The following is a 15,990-nucleotide window of genomic DNA, read 5'->3' on the forward strand; positions in this document are numbered from 1 at the left end:
TCAAGATAACATTCCATCTTATTACAAGCACTTTGTTGATCATTCAAGGAATTGATGGTTAGGAAAATAAGTTGTTGTTCTTCTCATTTGGACATAATGTTGTTACATAGAAATTAGAGTAAATTACACTGACACCCCCTGAGTTTTAGTGAAATTACACAAATCATCCCTCACTTTTCTCCACCTACACAAACCTCCCCTAATTTTTAAACTTTCATTACACTGACCACCTCTGCATAAGAAATAAGTGTAATCTTTTAAACAAAAAATATGATAAATGCAATTAAGTTAAACAAAACATGATATATTGTAGAGACAAGTCCAAATAATATATGAGTCAATATTTCTTTATTATTTTTGGTTCGTTACACTATATTATAAGAGTGATTTAAACAATATTTCTTTAGAATTGTTGATGCATTTTGTAATAAAAAATAATAAAGATACATTGATTTGTATATTATTTAGACCTATCTACACAATATATCATGTTTTCTTTAACTTAATTGCATTTATCACATTTTTTGTTAAAAGATTACACTTATTTCTTATGCAGGGGTGATCAGTGTAATGAAAGTATAAAAACTAGGGGAGGTTTGTGTAGGTGTAGAAAAGTGAGGGGTGGTTTGTGTAATTTCACTAAAACTCATGGGTGTTAGTGTAATTTACTCTAGAAATTATGTTGATGAAATCAAAGTATAGATATTTTTTGTAAGTTAAATCATTTAGATATTGAAAGGTTGGATAGAAAAATCTAATCCCAATTTTGTTTACTATATTTAATCTTTATCTCAACTTTAGTTTGTTAATTTCAAAATCAAAATCACTTGTACAAAACATCTTAGCATAATACCACAATTATTGTCGAACATATAGTATCGCTCAAGTCCATATAGATATAATTACTTTTTATAATTTTGTGCGAGAACTAGATTTAATATTTCATTGACCAATTTTCAGGTTAGCAAAATGAAGTCATTGTTGAGGATTTGCGTCTCGATATTAAGTATTAGGAAGATTTTTGTTTTAAGCTTTTGCAATTAATTTTGACTTGTAGAAAACATTGTTTCTTTTTACTCTTCTTTCTCTTGATTGGCTAATCATATGAGTATTGTTTTTTATTCTTGCTCTAGCAATAAGAATGATGCAATTAACGGAGGAGTAATAAAGAAGTACATTTATTTTATTTCCCATCATATCCTACAAAAATAAGCTATGATCAAAGTAAACAACAACAACAAGTGACTCCACAGAACTATGGGGGACATTAGTCCAAGAAACCTCACACGGGTCTATAGATCCCAAAGAAATACATAACATACCAAAATAGATACATGACTTATTCAACTTTTGTATGCCAACGTTTTGTAGGACTAGGCCATGGGAATCAATATTCTCATCTCGCTGAGTTATATGAGCTATGTGGAACAGTTGGAATCAAGTAAGAAGAAGATTCATTATTTCTATTGCTATTATCATTCTCCTTGATAGGGAAATCTAAGAAGTTGTTGTTGGACCAATCATCACAAGTAAATGCTGATTGAAACCAGTTGAAGGAGAAATTTATGAATGGGTTTTCCCATTTCCAAGTTCGTGAAGGCTAAAAACAATAATTTTTCTTGATGAGTAAATGAGACTCTATATGAAACATAGAAGAGGTGCAAATCCTTGTTGAGAAGATGTACCAACCATGTATTTGATGAACGAACACATATTCATATATTCTACAATGGACTTCAGCGAAAACCTTAGTTATTATTGGATGTAATTGCTGATGGTTCTCTGAAGACAAAAAGTTCTGAGAAAACAATTACATCATAGAAGCCATTGTTAGATAATTGTGTAAGAAAAGAGAAGAAAGTGAAGAAGAGTAAGGTAGAAGAATGGAAGAATTGGAACAATGAATATATATATACTTCAAACTATCACAAGCTAATATACTACTTTCCATAACAAGATTAACCAACTTTAACTACTTGCTATATCTAGAAACTACAAACTAACTCAACTAACTCTAATGATTACACTTATTAACACCCCTTCTTAATCAAAGAGTTATCCTTTTACAAGATATAGCAACACATAACTACACAATCTTATCACCAAAGCTATGTACATTCAACATATCTCTAAACCTCTTAAACTTGTGAACCTTGAGAGCCTTTGTCAAAACATCAGCTTTTTGCAAATCTGTTGAACAATGCACCATCTTAACCCTTCCCTTTCCAACTTGATCTCTTAGAAAGTGGAACCTTGTCTCAATGTGTTTACTCCTTCCATGGCTAACAAGATTCTTTGCTAAGTTTATGGCTGATTGATTGTCCACCCTTAGCTCGAAGTCTTCAAACTCTCCATACCTCAATTCTGTCATTAAGTGTATCAACCATAGACCTTGGCATGTGGCATTGCAAACTGCAATGTATTCTGCTTCGCAAGTTGAGAGAGCCACTACATCTTGCTTCCTTGAATTCCATGACACAGGTGCACCAAAGATTGTAAATACATCCCGAGGTGCTTCTTCTATCCTCTTTATCTCCACACCAATCAGAATCTGAAAAACCAACAAATCCTGATTCACTCTTCTGGTTCTGCTTTGGAAACAGAACACCATAGTTTGATGTTCCCTTTAGATATCTGAGGATCCTCTTTGCTAATACCAAGTGTGATTGAGTAGGGCTTGCCATGTACTTGCTTATCACCCCTACTCCATAGGTTATTTCGGGTATGCTATGGCAGATGAATCTAAAACATCCAACCATCTGTCTATAGTGAGTTGCATCTGCAAGCATTTCGGGCTCTTCTTCACTTGGTTTCTGATTTCCTTCTGTTGGCACTGATGCAGGCTTGCAATTTAACATTTTAAATCTTTCTAGTACATCAGTAATATACTTTCTCTGATGCATTATGATTCCTCTTGATGTCTTGAGGAACTCTATGCCAAGGAAGTATGCTAGCTCTCCTAGATCAGTCATCTCAAATTCTGATTTAAGTTCTCATTTTAGCTTTAAGATCTCAGCCTTATTGCTTCCTGTAATCACCAAGTCATCTACATAAAGGCAAATTAGAGTTAGTTCACCTGTGCCAGTCAGATTGACATAAACACCATGTTCTACTCTGCATTTGGTGAAGCCAATGGATGTTAGGAATGAATCAATTCTCTTGTTCCAGGCTCTTGGAGCTTGCTTCAATCCATACAGTGCCTTTTTCAATCTCAACACCTTTGTTCTATCTGCTGAAGTCTCGAATCCAGGTGGTTGAGTAATGTATACCTCTTCCTCTAGAGGTCCATTGAGAAAGGCACTTTTGACATCTAGTTGCCATTGTTTCCAACCATTCCAGCTAGCTAAGGCCACAATTAGTCTAACTATTTCAAATCTAACAACTGGTGCAAAGACTTCATCATAGTCATAACTTTTGCATGAAACCCTTTACTACAAGCCTTGCTTTGTGCTTAGCAACGCTTTCATCTGGTCTCAGTTTGACTTTGTATACCCATTTCACAACAATAGGCTTCTTGCCAGCAGGTAATTCTGCTTCTCCCATGTGTCATTCCTTTTGATGGATTTGAGTTCTTCATTCATTGCATCACACCAGACATCTTCTTGGACTGCCTCATTGGAACTGATTGACTCAACCTCACCTAGGAGTGCTACGTGAACTAGATCTCCTTCATTTGTGATCACATCATCTGAGAACATCTCAAACTCACTAAGCCTTAGTGGTAGATGCCTTGTTCTGGTTGGTCTACACTGAGCATCCCTGATCACTTGATTATGTGAGTCAGATTCCAGGACTTCTACAGCTTCATGATATTCTTGCAGAGGAAACATGGTAGGTGATTTGTTGTGCTCAACTATCTTTAGAGATTCATTCCAAGAACTCAACTCATCAAAGTGGACATCTCTGCTGAAGTTTATTTGTTTGGTGATGGGATTCAAGAGTTTGTATGATCCTGTTGAGTGGTATCCAACAAGAATCATTAATTCGCTCTTATCATCCAATTTCTTCCTCAATTGGTCAGGAATATGTTTATAGCACACTGATCCAAAAACTCTTAGATGCCCTACTGATTGTTTCTTTCCAGTCCAGACTTCTTCTGGGACTTGATTGATTAATGCTTTAGTTGGACATCTATTCAGAACATATGTTGATGTCATCACAACTTCACCCTAAAGATTAAGGGGTAGACCTTTGCATTTCAGCATTCATCTCACCATATTCATGATAGTTCTGTTTCTCCTCTCAACTAAACCATTATGTTGAGGTGTGTAAGGAGTAGTAACCTCATGAATTATGCCATGTGCTTCACATAAGGAATTAAGCTCTCTTGAGGTGAATTCACCACCTCCATCAGTTCTAAGGATCCTTAGTTGTTTCCCTTATTGCTTTTCTGCTAGAGCCTTGAACTTCTTCAGGTTCTCAAACACTTCACTTTTGGCCTTGATGAGATAAGTCCACATTTTCCTGCTGAAATCATCAACAAAAGACACAAAGTATTTGTTTCCACCTACTGAGGGGACCTCAAAAGGCCCACACACATCAGAATACACAATATGTAGTATATCTAAGGCTCTTGTTTGAGTATGCTTACCAAATGTAGACCTGGTTTGTTTGCTAATCAAGCAACTGTCACATGCTGAGTTTTGAGGCTTGATTTCTGGCAACCCAATGACCAAATCTTTGGTGCTTAATAGTTTGAGATCCTTGTAATTGAGATGACCATATCTCAAATGCTAGATCAGAGATTCATTTGAGGCTACTTCTGCATTGAGGCACTCAGAGTCTCCAATTCCAAGCTGAATTTGGAAAGTTTTGTTGCTTGATAGAGGAGCTTGTAGGATTCTTCTTTTCATGTTGTCTAAGACCTCCATAACTCCATTGCTTAGCCTCATAGTGAAGCCTTTTTCATGTAGTTGTCCCAGACTTATGAGATTTTTCCTCATTTTAGGAACAAGCAACACATCTGTGATGTAAGCTCTCTTGCCATTCTCCATCTTGAGAGGAATATCTCCCATTCCTTCAGTGATCACCACTCTATTATCTGCAAATTTGACCTTGCTTCTCTTGCTTGGATCAAAGTGCACAAGCCACTCTTTATGCCCAGTCATGTGATTAGAGCAGCCAGAGTCCAAGTACCAAGTGTCACTTCTTCTTGTTGTGCAATTTGTTGTCATCATAAACTGCGCAACTTCTTCATCAGATTCATTAATCTCTTCTTTGGCAAGATGTGCTTCTGAATCTCGCCTTCTCTGATTCTGGTTCTTGCTAGGAGCTAGACACTCATTTGACTAGTGCCCGAATTTGTCACAGTTGAAGCATCTGACCCTTTTCTTATGAAACCTCTTCTTCAATCCTTTAAGTTGTTTGTAGCCATTTCTTTTTTATTGTTCTAGTTGCTCAACCTTGTTCATATAGTAGTTTTTCGAGTTTCTCTTCTGTTCACCATACTTTTGTTGATTCTTGGTTGAGTTCCTAGCAAGAAATGCTCCCTTCCTTGTGGTTTGTGCCTGCAGAGCTTGATGTGAGGATTTATCTTCTATCCTCTCATTAAGCCTCTGCTCATGAGCTTCAAGTGATCCTTGAAGCTCCTCAACCTTCATATTCTCCATTCTTCCTGATTCTTCTATGGCTATCACTACATTATCAAACCTTAGAGTTACTGACCTTAGCACCTTTTCTACAATGATTGTATCCTCCATCTTCTCACCACATGCTTTCATAGCATTGATGTGTGTGATCAATCTTGTGAAAAAATCAGCAATTCCTTCCCCTTCTTCCATCTGCATTAGTTCATACTGCCTTCTCAAGGTTTGTAGACGAAATTTCTTTAGCTGAGCTGCTCCTGCATAGTGCTTTTCTAGCACATCCCATGCTTCCTTTGTTGTTGCAGATCCTACAATCTTTTCAAAATGAGCATTGTCTACAGCTTGATAGAGGAGACATATTGCCTTGCAGTCTCGTTTCTTGTTCTTTTTGTGTGCATTACTTTGAGCTTCGGTGGCTCCTTCTTCCAAGATTGGCAGCCCCTCTTCCATGATGTCAGCAACATCTTGATAGCCAAGCATTGCCTTCATTTGTATGCACCATCTACTCCAGTTTTTGCCATCTAACACAGGAATAGTTGTGACATAATTCCCTGTTGTTTGTGCCATTTTCTTCTTACAGCAAAAAGCTTTGTTGATCCTTTCAAGGCTCTTGATGCCAAATATTAGAGAATTGTGTATGAAAAGAGAAGAAAGTGAAGAAGAGTAAGGTAGAAGAATGGAAGAATTGGAACAATGAATATATATATACTTCAAACTATCACAAGCTAATATACTACTTTCCATAACAAGATTAACCAACTTTAACTACTTGCTATATCTAGAAACTAAAAACTAACTCAACTAACTCTAATGATTACACTTATTAACAGCCATGACTACTAGTGATCACCAAAGTTGACATTATAGAGAAAATAATCCTAAAAGAGGAGTCTTAGAGTTTGCAACCCAAGATCCATTTATATCTCAGAGCCAATTGTTCACTAAGTGGGTAGAAAATTAACATGGAAGATGACTTAGCTTCCACAAATACTTAGACGGATGCAAGAAACTCCAACCAAATACCATCAAATTCTTATTTGTGGAATGTGTGATTGGTATCAGCCCACTTGTCATTGTTCTCCTTTTATGCATATCCGGAATGAAGAGGTGAACTACTTTGGTAATCAGCTTACACAAGTTGCGTTCCAATGTAATAACTATTTCATAGGCATATTCCTAACTATGGTCAAGATTGGAAAATGGATGCATGATCGTTGCTTCAATCTTAGCCATCTCAACAATAGAGTATGGTTAGAAATGAACCAAACTAGAGTTCAGCTTGGTTCTGATTGATAAGGATTGATTAAGCTCAAAACTTGACTCGAGTTCAATATGAGTTATTTTTATCAGATCAAGTTCAACTCGATTAAAGTTCGTGAACTGTTTGGCTTAGTTCGAATTAGTTCATTTGAACCATTCAAATAATTAATTAATTTTTAAAAAATATTGTAAAATGTTTTATGTATATAAGTATAACGTTATTTGTGTATATAATAATAATAAATATAAAAAACAATGAATGAGTCATAATAAATATAAAAAATAGTTTATATATATATATATATTTATTGAGGTAGCTTATGAATCTAACGAGTCGAACTGTATCTAACTCAAGTTCAGCTCGTTTATTTAATGAGCTCAATTTGCAGCTCAAGTTTGGATCATTTGGTTCATAAATCAAGTTTATCGAGTTAAATAACGAATTGAGTTTCGAACGAACACCGAGTTGGTTCGGTTAGTTGCCAACCCTACACTGAATATTATGAAAGAAATTCTAGAATCTAGGATAATCTAATTAATTTTACATAACTAACTATCGCCTATTAAAATAAGACTAATGCTTTAATCCAAAGTTTTGAAGTTCAGATCGAGCAAAAATCAAACAATAAGCTGGTCAACAAGAAGACTTATTCCCTACCAATAGCCAAACAAATCTTAACGAGCACTACAATTTTAGTTCAATTTGAAATGGTGAGGTATTTGGTTAAGGCATTTAATAAAATAATGATGAATTGGACATTGTTGGAGAAGAAGAAGAGCATGAAGAAAAAAGAGGAGAAAGTTGACAAGAATCATAGGATAATATAAACGGGGTAGAGCTGGAATTAAAGATGTCACCACTACACTTTGAGGATGTTTTACTTGAAGAGGAAGACACTGCACCAATGATCATCAAAAGTTCTTTTTTAGCTCATGAAGAAGAGTAATTAATGGAGGCCCTAGAAGCAAATGAAGAATCAATAAGGTGGAATCAGTCTAATATGAAAGGATATTAGTCCTCCCTATTATATGCATCAACTGAGTGGAGATTACTTCAAACCATTAGCTCACCACCAAAATCCCTCAAACCCCACAATAATGAAGATTAGCATAGAGGATGTAGTGAAATTACTTAAACCACAAATACTTATTTTTGGAGCATCATGCTTAATAAATTTGAATGTCATTACATTATTATTTGATTCAGCTCAGTGACCCTTGAGATCATACGAGACATCAAGCTAATGAAATTAAAGAAATGTTTTCTAGGAGGCAACCTATTTTCTAATCATTCTTTTTAGTATTTCATTTATCATTTTAATATTTTGTTATAGTTAGTTTGTGTTTTACAGATTTGAAAATGCTAGGCAATTAAAAGATGATGGCTTAGAGTAGACACCCTTACTACTCATGTCTATTGGCCTACGGGTAATCCGAACTTCCTAGAAGGATGGAGCATGAGCAGTATGATACATATTGAGGATCTTAAGCATTAAATCTATGAGGTTTATCATTTTTTAGTCATTTACTTGTCATTACTTTATTTTATGTATTACTAATTTTTAGCTTATTTTGAACATGCTTAGTTTAGACTTTTTGGTGAGAATTCATAGTTGTGTGAAGTTTATAACATGTTTAAATTTTTTTTTTTTAGTTTCACTATGGAATTTCGTGGTTTTTGTTTAATGAGGTTTAGTGGATGATTCAAATTTGATAAAAATAGAACAATGAATGATTGGATTCATGAATTTTTGTGTGTGGTTGTACTCATAATTAGCATTTCATTGTTCAATTTCTATAATCATGTGATTTCCGTTAAATTTTAGCATGAAGTTGTGGTTGTCTGAAGTTAGGGACTTTATGATGCATGGAGTTCTGGGAGTTTAGTGATGTTATACATGTGAGCCTCCTATCATTATTTTGCATTGTTGATTTTGATTGTATATGTGATTGTCATGGTAGTGGAATATATGGAATTACACAATCGAGCCTCAAAATCTTTCTTGAATAAGACCCTTAAGCCACAAAAGAAAACAATGAATACCTCCCAATTGTAAAAGGATAAGAGAGTATTATTGCTTGTTTTGGTTGTATTCAAGTGGGGGAGAGAAAGTTAAACGTTTGGGAAAGTCAAATAAAAGCAATTAGGTTGTAAAAATGTGGATTATAAACCATCAATTCCTCTATGTTTATGTGAAAATTAAATTCTTCATAAGAAATGGAGAAAGAAATATGAATGACAGTGTGATACGAAAATAAAAGGCTAGAGATTTTTTGGCTGTATTACAAAAAGAAGTTGAGTGTGATACACTTATGTACAAATAATATATTATAACTTTGTGTTCTATTTTCTCTCTTAACCTTTTAGAGCTTTTTGTTATCTATAAAAATCATGCTCTTTTAAGACCGACAACATTACACCCTTATTAAAACCTTAGCGATCCATGTTGCTTATTTACTATTGATGGTTGTTGAGACAATAACAAAATTGATTTTGGATATGTTTAACGAATAGAATGATAAACACTAGTTGAAAGAATTGAGTTTCCTAATTGACTGACAATGACTTATTTGTTTACAAATACTGGTTATGATAATGCGATTGAATCATTGTGTATTTTCATTTATGAACACCATTTCTTCATCCTAGAATCATTCATATTGTTTTTTCAACTTCTTGAAGGATGTTTCAAGAATGATAATTTACTTCCAAACATGTTTATGAAACTCTAGCTTGGACTTTAGTTTGAGAGAAAAACAAAGTTTTAAGTTAGAGAGTTGATAAATACTTATTCCATCTATTTTAAACTAATTGATGCACTTGTTAAGTCAAAATTTTCATACTTGTACAATTTTAAAGCATAAATGTGTATAAGTTGTTATATTGTGCAATTAACAAAGACCCACTCATTAATGTATCAATTATAAATCACTTAGATGAAAAAATATATGAAGATGACGAAAAATGGGCAAAGCATCTCACTCAGTGAGAGCAAGACCTCATTTTGCAAGCAGACTTTCGCTAAACGAGGAAGAAGGTCTTGCTCAATGAGAATAAAACCAAAAGTTCAAAATTATGGAACGTAGAGACTAGGTGAGTGAGCCTCACATTGCTGAGGGATAATGGTAGATGTCACTCAGTGAGCTATGTCTCGCTCAACAAGATGAGGTTATATAGAGGTCGTCACTCAGTAAAGACCATCTTGCTCGATATGATTAATCAATCCAGCAACACATTAAAGAAAAAATCATTAAGTTTTGGTTCCCAATTTATTCTCATTTCTTCATTTACTATTTTTTTTTGTTTAGTCTTGTAGAGCTCACATTTGTTGTCTTCCATTGAGGATCTTAATCTTCTCTTTTCCTCTTTGTTGGTTACATTGGAAATGAGTAACTAATTTCTCTCTTGTTGGGATTAAGTGTAACTATTCACTTTAATATGTCTATTTTGATTCATTTTAGTATATTTATGTTTATGCAATGATTTCTAGGTTTATTCTTGTTCTTAATGCTTGTTTTACTTTGATCGTCTAAAGCATGATTTTAGATTTTGAATGTATATTGGAAATCACATGTTTGAATGTAAACTAATATATATTATGCAGTAGGTATAATTTATAGGAATATATTTAGATTGATTATTCAATGTAACATTCATTACAACATTTTGACCTATGATAACAGCTAAAAATGTTGTCAAACTTAAAAAAACTGTTCTCTTTATCATAGGCAACGACTTTGTAATTGCGGTAGTCTAAGACGTTGTCTTTTGTTTAGGCCACATGTTTTTGACTTTTGGCAACACTTTCTTAAAATTGTTACCTTTAGTCATTTAAATAGGCAACGATTTTTTTCATCGTTAACACCAATTGTTAAAAATCGTTACTTATAAGAAAGGGTGGAAATCATTGTCATTGGTCATTTATAAAGCCAATTGTCTTTGGTCATTTAGCTTAGACAGTGGTTTTCTTTTATCATTTACTCCAACAATTAAAAACCAAACCGTTTGCCAAAACTATGGCAAAAATATTGTTTCATAAAAAAAAATATATGTAATTATTCATTCAACTGCTTAAAAATAAATTTGTCATTATTACATATACATTTTTTATGTCAAAAATCAGATTCAACCCATATATATATAGCGAATATATATATATATATATATATATAAATAAATTAAGAGTCATACATTTATATATCTATTTGTCAAAAAGATACTACAAAAGACATACAGGTATATTCATTACTGTTTAACAAACTACAATTAGAATCTAAAATAGAAAATCTTGATATATGTCAATAATCAAGACCAATCTACATATTCATCCCCATCCTCTATATATGGTAAGTTGTCTTCCAAATGATTTTGCTGCAACAATATAAATTAAACACAATTAGCCAAACATATACAAGTATGTACAAAACTACTAATACACAAATACAAGAAAGCTAATCACTGCTCAATATATGTAGTATTAGAAAAAAACACATGTCTTCTTAATATTAATTTCTTGGGTGCTAGTAAGAGGAATGAAAAGTGCGAACAGAATCAACGCATCTAACCAAAACAAACTCAATCACGAAGGGTGTACCAGTAAAGCATATGCACATGTCTTTACTGATAAAATTTGACTGAGCTCCAAAATTTATAACTCACAAAACACATATTAATAACATTATTGGCTATATAAAGGAACACAACCATATCTCGTGTCTTTGACATGATTTGTACTTCTTTATGATATCTTCCCCATCACTTATCACCCAATACCATTTTGTTGATGCTAGTAATTTTTGTTTCATATATTTATTGACATGAAAATATTTGGTATTCCAATTCATGGCAAAACTGCTTTGTCAACAACACATCTAGATCAATAGATTTTACTTTAAAAATGAGAACAGATTTATAAGTGTAAATTTATTTAATTCACAACTGTAAATTTATTTAATTCACAACTGTAAATATAGTTGTCATTAAGAACTAACAATTTAGTTAGATAAAAAACACTCTTTTGTTTGATAAATAATCTAAATGAGATTCAAACTAAAGTTACGAGTCATTTATGTGACCTTGCTAACACATAGTTTTTCATATAACTTTCTTAGTTTTTGACACATCAAAACCAATAGCCATCATCAAAAACACTTTTTTGATCATTCTAATATAGAAACTAATGCAAAAGTGAAGGAATGTGATACACACCTGGACAATTGCACCAAGTGAACCAAGATCTAGAAGCCAGTTAATGAGCAATCAGAAATATGACCTTGGATTAAACTAGAACTTCTTCTCATCCACAGCCTTTAGAGTGAATCTAATGGTAACTGACAGAATCTGCCAGAAAGCAATACGAAGTTGTTACACTAAAACATTATAGAAACAATAAAGCCATGGATGTAGTAGATTAACATATACCAATCGTGTTTGTTTCTTTATGTACATATATAATTACTTTTGGTTATTAGAAAAGGTTTTCTTAATTTAAATCCACTAACATGTTAGTTAGCATGCCACTTCGAGACAAAAGAAACCAACAACAAATGATATATGCCTTCATATATAATATAATATACTAACCTATTCATTCATATTCATACATTTCTAAATCATACTCTCATCGAATTTAACAACATATTCTAAGCCAACCACTTCCCTGAACATAAAATCATCATATTTTAGGAACTAACCTATCCTTTCATACACTCAAAGATGAAGATTCGAAAGTAACAGCCTGAAAACAACATCCAACTCTACTTACTTATAACCACTCCTTTTGTATAATAAGGCAAGGCCTAAACGTCTCCTCTTTTACCATATTTTTTGTTTAATCCTTACATCATACCCTTACTTGTCATACTATTCAAATCCAAATAAGATACATCATCTTTATATAATAAGATACATCATGCATGAACCTCCTAAGAATTATTGAGGTGCACTATGATGAAGGTGTTGTTTGGTGCAGGGGCAGGACTACTGAAACTAGAGGGTGATGTACAGACTTGTGGATATGAGGACGTACAAGTGATGTGGGAAATGCTACAAAGAACTGAAAACAGAGTTATTATAGACAACAACAACAACAACCATAAGCGCAAACAAATTTCATTCTAGAGGATCTTTGTATGGTCCTCTAACTGCAATGAAGCAACTTCATCACAATCACCAAATCACTCTTTAAACTAGACATTTGCTTTTCATGCCTTACAAATAAATAAAACTGCATGTAGAGACATGCATAAAATGAGTAACTTCGTAAACAAAGTCATGTGAGGTTTCTCTGTACTAGAGTATGGTTTTGATATGTAAATATGACAACAGTTACTGCTTCTTTACATACTTTGAAAATAAGAAAGAACTTTACTTGATCCCTATTTCAACAAGTAAACAAATCACTAACAAGCTAAAACACCCCAAACCAAAAAGAAAAGGAAGTATACAATTAAAAACCTTCAAGATTGAGAAGACAAGCTTCGCATAGACATCAATTGCAAGAAATGACATTGGTTGCAGCTGTTGAGGAGAATCCAGTCCTCCTGAATAGATCACCTTAGTGGATAAGCAATGTGCTACAACAAGTTCCTGAAGAAAAAACAAAAGAACTTAAATCAACAATCAGGACAAGGCAATATGTTTCACTTCAGTACTAATGAGTAATTTGAGTGACGAAGGAAATGTCACCACCAACAGTTGGAAAAAGCGATCTGTTAAATCATCCCCCTTGAGCAAACCATTTTGATGCAACTGTAAGATGAAGTGGGAAGAAGCTGTATCATTGGCACCAGGAAGTTCGCATATCCTATACCACTCTGCAAACGATATGGAAACCTACAACACATGTGCACAATAAATAATCATTATAATCCAAATTATTTTAACTTCACAAAATAGGGAACTCATGCATGATATTCATTCTATACAAAGGTTAAACCTCATAAACTAGGTCGACATTAAAACATAATTATACATAACATAGATAACAAAATTTAGCTATCATAACAAAACCTAGAACAATTAAACATAACATTAGATATTAAATAACACTAAAAAATTAATACAGAAATCTGAATAAAATTAATTACCGCTAAATTGATCCAAAATCAATCTTGCTCTCATTAGTTGAAAACTCCAGATTCGATTTAACTTCCGCAATCATTTACACTAATTATAAATCACTGCAAAAATCTAACCTGTTTGACAAAAGACATGTAGATTTCTAGAAGATGGATGAGGAGAACAGAGCGTGAGGGATCAGAGCGAGGAGAGAAGTGAAGAGAAGGAGCGTGGTGGTTGAGACTCGCCAATCGAGATCCAAATGATACACATCAACGATGGTGGCTCCGTCGCAAAGTTCGACGCAGGCGAGGTTAGAATATCATGATGAGGGCGAGGTTTTCTTAGCGCCATAATCGTGGAGATTAGATTTGAATGATTAGGTTTTCTACTAAATGTCAGGTTAGGGCTTTGAAAGTGAAGTTGGGTTTAGTATTATTGAAAACCCTCGGAGTAAATGAGTTTTGGATATTGGGAGGAGAAGCTCAGTAAGTATGAGAGTAAAGTTGAGTATAGATAACAGTATTGAATTATAAAAATATATGATTTAAAAAATAATAAATTAATTAAGCTAATAGACAACAGTTATTATAAAACTGAAGGGGCAACGGTTAAAAGGGCAACTGTTAAAAAACTATGGTAAAATATAATGACAATGGTTATTATATCATACAACCACCGTTTTAAAAATTTAGTATATAAATATAAAAGATTAACAAAAAAGACAACATCAGTTTTTTACTTAAATAACTAGTAAGTTACCCGTGCATTTGCACGGGGCAATAATTTTTTGGCACATGGTTAAGAATAAACATGTTATCCGATGGTTAAGAACAAACATGTTATCCGTGTATTCGTATGTTTAATAACACATATGTTATTTGTGTATTTGTTTGGTTAATAACACATATTACCCGTGCATTCTAATGGTTAATAACACACATGTTAGTCGTGCATTCTAATAGTTAAGAACACACATGTTATTCGTGCATTCATTCATATGGTTAAGAAAAAACATGTTACTTGTGCATTCATATGGTTAAGAGTACACATGTTCCTTGTGCATTCGTGTAATTAAAAACATACATGTTAAATGTACATTCTAATGATTAAGGAATACACATGTTACATGTGTATTCACATGGTTAAGAACATTCATCTTACATGTGCATTCATATGGTTAAACAATCACATATTACTCGAGCATTCTCATGAGACATTGATTTTGACGAATATTTAGAAGCACATACTTATGAATATTATTAAATGTATATTAGTAATATTGTGTAATAATTTGATAAAATAAAGCGAAATATATAGAAACAAAAAAATTGTGAATTAATTTCATTAGATATGTTTTCTAATGTAACGACACAATGTCTTCATAACTTTTGTCGCATAGTAAGACATGATAATATATTAATCGTCCATATATTGACAAATTATGCAACATAATGATCAAATATATAGTAAGGCATGATAATATATAGTAATATGAACTCATATGATATAAATAAATATTTGATCATAAAAATCATGAGTTTCATAATTATTATTACAAATTATCAAAATATATAAACTAATATTGTTATATGATTATATCCGCAATGTTAATAACAATAGTAAGAAACAAAATAAAATAAATCAAGTGAATTCAATTGTCTATATTTAAATATTTCATGTATTTTGGATTCACAAAGAGGGTTTGCTATAAATTAGTTTGTTATTTCTTTTTGTATAACAACAAAATAAATAAATCTATGAAAAATAAACAAAAAAATTAATGAAAATGAGAACTGGTCTATAAAATAAGAACAAATCTACAAAATAAACACACGTCAATAAAAAATGCACTTTAAAGAATATTTTTATTTGTCATTTAATTTTATATTGATTCGTTTATTTTGAAAATATATTTTCTCTCTCCACCAATTATAAGTTATGAAAATATATTTTCTCTCTCAATAAATTGTAAGTTATAAAACAGTTGTAATATATTTGTATTTTATTTAATATATTTGTTCCTTAAAAATGTAACTCCTATATGTGTATTTTATTTAAGATTTTATATATATAGGGAGCTAC

The 15,990-nt window shown here is 32.6% G+C and overlaps 1 protein-coding gene and 1 long non-coding RNA gene across 3 annotated transcripts in view; one reads left to right on the plus strand and one right to left on the minus strand.

The window, feature by feature from the left end:
- Positions 1-15,990, plus strand: part of LOC109359176 — a 20,553-nt gene continuing 4,563 nt past the window's right edge. Inside the window, exons 1-2 of the long non-coding RNA XR_002109039.1 lie at positions 1-98; positions 8,733-8,745. This is a non-coding gene — a long non-coding RNA (uncharacterized LOC109359176). The remainder of the gene's footprint in view (positions 99-8,732; positions 8,746-15,990) is intronic.
- LOC109359174 (CCR4-NOT transcription complex subunit 1-like) lies at positions 11,058-14,386 on the minus strand. 2 transcript variants are annotated; one of them, XM_019603743.1, is made up of 6 exons: positions 14,043-14,384; positions 13,534-13,680; positions 13,303-13,434; positions 13,193-13,223; positions 12,055-12,186; positions 11,058-11,217 (listed from the first exon to the last, which is right to left on the minus strand). In XM_019603743.1, the coding sequence occupies exons 1-5, from the start codon at positions 14,058-14,060 to the stop codon at positions 12,167-12,169; spliced, it is 348 nt and encodes a 115-aa protein (XP_019459288.1). In that variant the 5' UTR covers positions 14,061-14,384; the 3' UTR covers positions 11,058-11,217; positions 12,055-12,166. The 2 variants fall into 2 exon arrangements, with proteins under 2 accessions (XP_019459288.1, XP_019459287.1); XM_019603742.1 differs by lacking the exon at positions 13,193-13,223 and having other exon boundaries at positions 14,043-14,386.

Source organism: Lupinus angustifolius, chromosome LG11 (assembly GCF_001865875.1).
Source record: "Lupinus angustifolius cultivar Tanjil chromosome LG11, LupAngTanjil_v1.0, whole genome shotgun sequence".
Taxonomy (NCBI): Eukaryota; Viridiplantae; Streptophyta; class Magnoliopsida; order Fabales; family Fabaceae; genus Lupinus; species Lupinus angustifolius.

Coding starts and splice junctions, on each gene's coding strand:
- LOC109359174 (XM_019603742.1), bottom strand. Junction 13,435..13,533: donor GCTTTTTCCAACTGTTGGTG/GTGACATTTCCT, acceptor TTTTTTCTTCAG/GAACTTGTTGTAGCACATTG. Junction 12,187..13,302: donor TTGTCTTCTCAATCTTGAAG/GTTTTTAATTGT, acceptor GCTTTCTGGCAG/ATTCTGTCAGTTACCATTAG.